Source organism: Anarrhichthys ocellatus, unplaced genomic scaffold (genome assembly GCF_004355925.1).
Source record: "Anarrhichthys ocellatus isolate YVR2014 unplaced genomic scaffold, GSC_Weel_1.0 scaffold31, whole genome shotgun sequence".
NCBI classification, from domain to species: Eukaryota; Metazoa; Chordata; class Actinopteri; order Perciformes; family Anarhichadidae; genus Anarrhichthys; species Anarrhichthys ocellatus.
The window spans coordinates 5,574,044-5,582,001 of record NW_022280061.1 but is presented as its reverse complement, the minus strand read 5'-3'; the positions used below and the strand labels follow the sequence as shown (position 1 = coordinate 5,582,001).

General features: G+C 44.7%; 1 protein-coding gene and 1 long non-coding RNA gene across 3 annotated transcripts; both read left to right on the top strand.

Annotated features, from left to right (window-relative positions):
• The first annotated feature begins 559 nt into the window (after positions 1-559).
• Positions 560-1,241, top strand: LOC116392990 (uncharacterized). The gene is made up of 2 exons (XR_004213366.1): positions 560-910; positions 984-1,241. It is a non-coding gene; the product is annotated as an uncharacterized LOC116392990 (long non-coding RNA).
• A 1,841-nt stretch (positions 1,242-3,082) lies between these two features.
• On the top strand, positions 3,083-7,911 carry rtn4rl2a (reticulon 4 receptor-like 2 a). 2 transcript variants are annotated; one of them, XM_031864655.1, is made up of 4 exons: positions 3,083-3,252; positions 3,767-3,993; positions 4,175-4,408; positions 4,624-7,910. In XM_031864655.1, the coding sequence occupies exons 1-4, from the start codon at positions 3,195-3,197 to the stop codon at positions 5,482-5,484; spliced, it is 1,380 nt and encodes a 459-aa protein (XP_031720515.1). In that variant the 5' UTR covers positions 3,083-3,194; the 3' UTR covers positions 5,485-7,910. The 2 variants fall into 2 exon arrangements, with proteins under 2 accessions (XP_031720515.1, XP_031720514.1); XM_031864654.1 differs by having other exon boundaries at positions 3,136-3,993; positions 4,624-7,911.
• The last annotated feature ends 47 nt before the right edge of the window (positions 7,912-7,958 follow it).

The window sequence follows — 7,958 nt, the reverse complement described above, 5'->3', positions numbered from 1 at the left end:
TGTTTATGATGCCTGTGGCTCAGTTGGCTTCATGCAAAATGAAGCTTGTGTGTACATGTGTGTGACATGTGACTATGTTGTCCCTTGTATACTCATCTGTTGAGCCGCCTGTGTTACAGTATTATGAATGGGATCACTACTGTTGTCTACCTCATTGTGACTCTCAATCTGAGCAGCATTCCACATTTATTTTCAATGTCAGACATTCAAAAAAAGAAATATTATCCGAGGTCGACTATGCTATTTTTCTCTTCTTAGTGTTGCTGTGCCTACAATTTTGAGGACATTTACAGCTCTTTATAGCCCCTCCTGTAGCTCTTGGCGTAACAACAGAGCCTACAAGGCCAAACTAACCGATGATCGATACAAGCAAGTGAGTGCAATAAAGCAGAAGGAAAGAGGAGAGCAAACAAGTGTTTTGTAAATTGTTTGAGTGCATGTTTACTTTTATTGTGAAGAGCATGAAAACGGAAGTGATTTTACTGTGAAGAGACAGGAAGTAGCATGATACGTGCTTCTTCACGACAACAATGATGATGATAAGTGAAAACCTATATGTCGGGTGCAAGAGCGCGGTCTGTTTACTGTAACAGTTGTTATACTGCAGTTTCAGGAAGTAAAGTGTTCCGTTCAAAACCAGACGTGTCTTGGTTGTCAATTAGAAGCTCCACTTCACAACATTTTGGTGCCGAAACCCGGGAAGTCATGACTGTGAGACTTTAAACTTTATTGAACACGTCCTGTTATTATTAATAAGAGTGTAGCCGGCAATGAAATGTCCCTCCTGGGCTACTGTGGAGCTGGGTAGGCATTAGCCCCTCCTACTTCCTGGTTCCCAATTTGTTTGTTCCACCATAAATAGCCATACCATGAGCTGCGTCTTTCCCTCTCTCTGACCTCCAGGCTCTCGGTAGGTGTGAACTTTAGCTTTGTAAGTGAGACATATTTGCCGTGGGTTTCACCCTTGTCTTATTTTACTCTAGGTCCAGCTCCAAAGAGACTTCCACTTCCCCGTCAAGCCCTCCAGATGGATGTTGTGCAGTGAGCAGGCAGGAGACGTTGACTGCCACTGCTATTTTGTTTAACTTATCAATTTAGTTGTATTCATGGTTACATGAATACAATGTTTTGCTTGGTTTTGCCTCTATTATAACCTGTGCCAGGTATATTAGATATATACATTTTTATTGTCTTTTAACATATTAAATTGTTGTTTGTTGTAATAAATGTTTTAATCTTGGGGTAATCCTTGGTCTCAGTAAATCATTCACTGCCACATGTACCCTTAAATATAATCTGTGGGCTTTTGAGTGGTTTGAGCCGGTATTAAAGGTGCAGTGCACGGTAAATACGAAACCCAATCCGGTCCTTGTCGTGGCCCGTGGTCACAAGAGGAACCATATCCCGTTTTTTTTTTTTCGGGATATGCGGTTGCAATCTCTGACTCAAGCGCATCCGTCTCCGTTTAGTCTTCAATGCCTTTGTCTAAGTCGAATAAACTTTCTTCTCTCGTTGACAATAGTGTTAACAGCTCACGGAGTCTCTCACAGTGTGCAAAACAAAGAGTACCATTTTCGAGAGGCCTTAACAGCTGATGGCATCTTGAAAGCCTCCCCAAGTCTCAACTAATCATTTCTCAGAGCGTATCCTATACTTCATTCTAGTCCGTATACTGTAGCTGCGGTTGCTCCTGCTGGTCCTTTGCATTGCTGTATGTATTTAGAGCGATACTGATTACGGGTCATTGGATAATGAGAGATAAAAACATCTACAATATAATGCAATACAATACATTAGCCTTGCAAATAATACCAACTTGGTTTGTTTATTAACTCAAACTTGAGGCTTTACAGTGCTCCTGTATCAAACTAAAGTGTTTCTAATATTTTGTCCACCCTATTCACAATGATGGAGGAGCAAATCTTTAGAAATATGTAATGAAAGCACCACGCCACAAACTGAACTTCAAATTGAAATATTTTTCAGGGTCAATACAATTAAAGGTATAACTATAGTTAAACTAACATTGTACTTCACTCAGTCCATTAAAGTAGTAAAGTACTTCAAATTACATTCAGTCAACGAAAAGGCCAATGACAAAGTTGTATTCTTCACACTGTATCATTGTCACAAAACATGCTATCCTGCTGTCTTACGGCTGGTGGTTTAACACAAGCGAGGACAGCTTGAGGCACAGACACACAACAAAACAGACTTGAAGTGCTGTGCATCTGTTGTGCTTTGCTGTCTTTCTGCTTTCTGGCTTAATTACTAGCCTCTCTCCCCCATTTATAAACCTAATTAACAATAGTTGAACAGGTGCAATAAAACCAGAGAAATATGCCTGCATTCAATTCTACAGATTGTGTTAAAAGTGATCCGAATTAAATAGTATAAAAAAGTGCATTTCCATCGGACCACTCTTGCCTTGTTTAGCCACTTATATCTCATCTTTAAATAAATGATCTCAGGAGCTATAATTGTACAAACAGCTAACTGGACCATGTCGTATTTAACCTCTACAAAAAAATACTACTCTATCACAGTTGCTTTGAATGACTCTTCTGACACCGAATTTTCCAATGTTGACTCATAATTCGGGGGCATCCTGCTTTCCTAAGGCAGACCATCTAGGCCCACTTTCTGTATCTTTCTGTCTGCAGCGCTCCGGAAGCATGGCCATAACAGTCTCTGAGAGAGCCAGCCAGGAAACGAGCTGTGCGCTCTTCTCCTACTCGTTCTCTGCTGCTCCACAGAGTCATCATTACCAGGCACCGTGCCTTGCCCCCCCCCCCCCCCTTCCTCAACCCTCCCTTCACTGTTTCTACTTTTACTCTCTCACCCTCCCTCCTTCTATGTGCGTCGAGAAAAGTCTCCTCCTCTCATAGTCTGAGCGCACGTCTCCAACCAGTCTTTGCGCGCGTACAAACTCTCCAAGAGAATCCCCCACGGTCGGCCCTCCCCTTTCCGTTTTTTGCCGCCCTCATTCATTCATGACCCCGGATCGATGACGTAGGAGATTCCTTGGTGCCCACTGCCGTAGGCAATAACGGGATGCTTGAGTATATATGAGACACTGGTAGCCACCAACCGGCACACTCTCAGTCGCTCTGACTCGGGAACCAGGGCATCAGCGGAGATAGCAGGCTTTAATTTGCCCTCTTAGGCTAACTCGCTTTGGGCTTTGGTTCAGGATGGACACCTCTTCGATTTCTCGGAGCCGACGATGCTCCATCATGCGCAACTGCAAAAGTAAGTTTGTCTCTATATTCTTTGGTTTGGGATACATCGACGCAGACATAGATCTAGTGCAATGCTGCTTTTCATAAGTTTTGCAACAATTTCTAAGTTTTTAATCTAAGAAAGCTTGCTAAAGATAAATGTAACATCGACTTTGATATATGATTGGATAAATGATTAAAATTAGAAAGGAAAACAATGTGCGACTTAAATGGTTTAATGTGAAATGGAATATAACAGGAACTTTGTATTAAAGCAAAAAAAGAGCTGCTAAGTTTTGACACTTGTGTGATTATGCTGTGCGTAAAGGTCGGTGCGTAATGTCGAGACATAAACTTAAGTTATTGTAGAAACACGCAGCTGTAAAGTTTAGACAGTTGAGATTTAATGCCAACCGAAAATACCAGTGCAGAAGTCTCAAATGTACACGGGTTTGCATTCAATATGCTGGTGTGATAAATGAAAACGGAAGATTTCAGCACCAGACAGCTCCCGCTCACCTCCCTCTCTCCTTGCTCTCCTTCAGGCGGTCTCTCCCTCTGGCTGGTGGTGTGGCTGGTCCTCGGCAAGCCAAGTCCGGCATCGGCGTGCCCGCACCTGTGTGTGTGCTACCCGACGCCCATGACCGTGAGCTGCCAGGCGCAGAACTTCACCACCGTCCCGGTCGGAGTGCCCTATGAGTCGCAGCGTGTATTCCTCCAGAACAACCGGATCACGGAGCTTAGAGTTGGCTCTTTTGGCTTCGGGACTCAGGTAAGAGAGAGTGTGAAAAGAAAAAAAAAACCTTTTGCTGGAAGGGAAGGGGAAACGTGAAGCTTAAATTGTAGGCATAGAAAAGTTTTATTGCAGGATGATTTTGAAATGTTCAACATTTACAGTTAATATCAACTAAGAAGAATAATCACCGTTCAAGTCATGTGTTTATTTGCTTTAGGTGCTGTGGCTGTTCGCCAACAACATCACGTGGATTGAGGGAGGGGCATTTAGTGAGCTGAGGGACTTGGAGGAGTTGGATTTAGGGGACAATCCCAGCCTCCACAGGCTGGAGGGGGGAGCCTTCCGCGGACTAGAGAAGCTCCAGAGCCTCCACATGCATCGCTGCCGACTTAATGCCCTGCCCCATGACATCTTCCACAAGCTTTACAGCCTGCAGTTCCTCTACCTGCAGGTAGGAGCGCTGGAGAGACATACATAGCATGCATTTAACTCTGACACACAGTTGGCACACACGCACTCGCACACAAACGAACACACACACACAACGAAACACATGCAGCCACCCACACGTACACACATCTTCACAATCGTCCAGTTACAATTATTACAAATGATGTCTGTTCTTTTCATGCTAAACCCCCTCCCTTCCTTGATTTTCTTCCTCAGGAGAATAATCTTCACTTCCTGCAGGACGACATCTTTTCTGACCTCATCAACCTGAGCCAGCTTTACCTGCATGGCAACCGTATCCGCACCCTGTCAGAGAACGTGTTCCGCGGACTGGTCAACCTCGACCGCCTTCTCCTTCACGACAACCGCATCAGGCAGGTGAACCGTCGCGCCTTTCGTGACCTTGGTCGCCTGACCATGCTCTTCCTCTTCAATAACTCCCTGGCTGAGCTACCAAGCCAGACCCTGAGGGACACTCAGGGCATTGAGTTCCTCCGCCTCAACGCCAATCCCTGGTCCTGCGGGTGCGAGGCCCGCGCCCTGTGGGAGTGGTTCCGCGAAGCCCGTGTCTCTTCATCGGAGGTGATCTGCGCCTCTCCTTCCACCCGCCGCAGCCAGGACCTTCGCTTCCTTCGTGAGATGGACTTCGCTCTCTGCCCCCTGCCAGACCCTGGCTCCATTGCCGGCTCCACCACCACCACCTTCAGCACCAAAACCCGCTGGTGGTTCCACAAGAACAAGCCCCAGTCATCAACGAAAGGTCTCTTTGAGAAATCCTCAGAGACTGTCAAAGCTGGTTTGTACGGGAAAGGCCCATCCACAACCACCTCAGTAGTCAAGTACGAGTTGGGGGAGGAAGAGCTGGCGCTGCCCAAACTCGACGAAGAAGAGTACTGGGTAAACTACGGCAACGAGGACTCAGGTGTCACCCTGCGATGCATCGAGCTTGAGTGTCCACCTGACTTCGACCTGCCTCCTTCTTCCTCCTCTCCCTCATCCTCCTCGCCATCTTTTTTCACACTACTATCCCTTTCTCTTTTCAGCCTCTGCCTCAACCTACACCTGCTATTCGGCTGAATTTAACTCTTGGTACGACATCCTTTCCAGCCTGTTTTAAAGGCTGTGAGGATACCTGTTAGACTCTACACCCCCTTTGCCCGCTTTGCTGTAAGCCATTCCTCAAGGCACAGCGAGGGAGATAGGGGGACGGTTAGATTCTGAATCTACCACCTACAGGGCGTAACACTTTTCCGGGCTGATAAGAGTTCTTCAGCGAAGCTCAAATATATCGACAATACTCTACAGGTATGGCTTTCTGTGTCTCACCTGTATGGTGTCATATTATGATTCCCTGCAATCAGGGCTACGAGGACTGAGTCCATCACTAATGTCAGTGCAATTTGATAGCAGTCGTGAATGATGTTGTCAATTTTGTCACTTCAACTTAGTTATAACTGCTATTGCTATTAGTGCATCCAATTAACTGGCTGCTAATACAATTACTGTTAGAATCAGTGCTCAGTAATGACAATACTGTAACCACTTAAAGTGTCATGTAAATAGGTATGTATTTTTGTGATATTTGATATCTGTGGTCCACTACAATCACTTTCATCTTCATCCAGCAGAGAAGGCTAGTGCTTCTACAGGACAGAGCACAGTGAGGTTTACGATGAAACAGAGAAGAAAAGACAATGTGCTGTGAGGCTGGGAGGGAGGGAGAAGAAAAAAAGGAACGCAGGAGGGATGTCAACGAAGAAGGAAGGGAGGCAAGGATATGAAAGGGAGAGAAAAGGGAAGGGTTGTTCCGAGAACTAGCATTACAAAGAGGAAGAGAGAAAAGGAGGGAGGAGGGGAACAGTGTCCACGCAGCAATAAGAAAAGAGGCAGTTAGAATACAGCGAGACGCTGCAAGGACAGTGCTGGCAGTAGAAGCAGCAACTTGCAGGAGATAAGTAATAAATCCACTCATCCGTGGTTGTCTGATCCATCCAACTCACACCACTGCACCATGTTCTGTAAACATGGTGTCGTTTGAGACAACCACAGGGAAAGAATGCTTCCTGTCAGGAAGCTGGAGATTTGGGTTTTTGGATGTCTTTCTGTGACATATTGATATACTGTGTAAAGATTGTTGATTTGGATGCAGATGAAGATCTTGATAAAAAAATTCTCAGAATATTTCTTGAATCATGCTTTTTCTTGGGGCAATATTTGCAGAACTTACTCAAAACCAATATTTAAGGTTCTTTAAATGGCCATTTTGTGTTGAAAGCAAAAGAAAAGAAAAAATTGTGGGACAAAACAACTAAAAACAAGAACACATCAAAAAGTAGCAGATTATCGCTGTGTGACCAAACCGTGAAAACTGGAAGGACTGGCCACATGGACCTGATGTCACAGTAAGAGGTGTTCAGAATGGCTCTTGCTGTGATGAGTATCTGTCTTTGTGTGTCTGTAAGGATTCACAAGCTGGCACCTCTGCAAAAGGCAAATACGTCAGTAAGTTTGTCACTCGACTGACTCATCGGTGGGCGATGCCAGATGGACAGACGTGGTGGAAATTGGCTGACTTGTAAATACACTAAGAGAGCAATTAAAGAGTCTGGTGATTGTCAAAGCCAGAGGGAACAGGAGACAAATTAAGACTGACACACTGCCATGCAGACAGAATGATGGAAAGATAGTGTGAAGCGGTAGAGGAGTGGGCTTAAAAGTCAAACCTAGCAGGGAATTAGTTAATGCTGAGACTGCAGAAATAATAACAAGAAATGTTCTGAGCGAGCGAGCAGCGGAAATAGTGTGAAAAAAGGGAGGAGGGGGAATTACCAAATATAGGGATCCGCTCTCTCCTTCAGCAGTGGTTATTAATCCTTCCCTCTTCAAAGCATGTGCCCACATTGCCATAGGAAGCAAGATACAGTAGGGGTGCTGATGTATGGCAACTCCTTTTTCTTTTTAGATATGAACAAAGTTTTCCAAAAGCTTCCTCCATCACTCAAGGCCAGATATAGGATGGAAGGAAAGGATCCGTAGCTCCAATAGAGGTGATGACCATAAGGCCGAGATGTAGTAGGAGTGAAAGAGTAGGAGGTAATGTTAGAGGTACGTGCACGCACGCACGTACACACGTACACATGCACACTAAGGGAAATATTCAGCGTCATCTCTCTGTTTAGTCTCTTATTGAGTTGTATGGAGAAGGTCAAACTGAGCCCGTGGCCATGACAGTGAGGTTGCTGTCAGATGACCAAAGTGCCAGTTATACCATTTGTTTCCTTGTTCAGTTCATGTTTTGTATCTGAGAAAGAAGTCAAAAAATATAGGATAGATTGGCTTGTTTAGCATTTATTTTTACTGTAAAAGAAAGAAAAAAAACTTCATTGACAAATGCAACATCAAGAAAGAATGAATTCATACTTGTTTTAACAAAATGTGTATTTGTAGCCGTTTCAGTCTGTGTTGGCAATTGTCCAATGAAAGCAACCAAAGCGCGCGCGCGCGCACACACACACACACACACACACACACACACACACACACACACACAC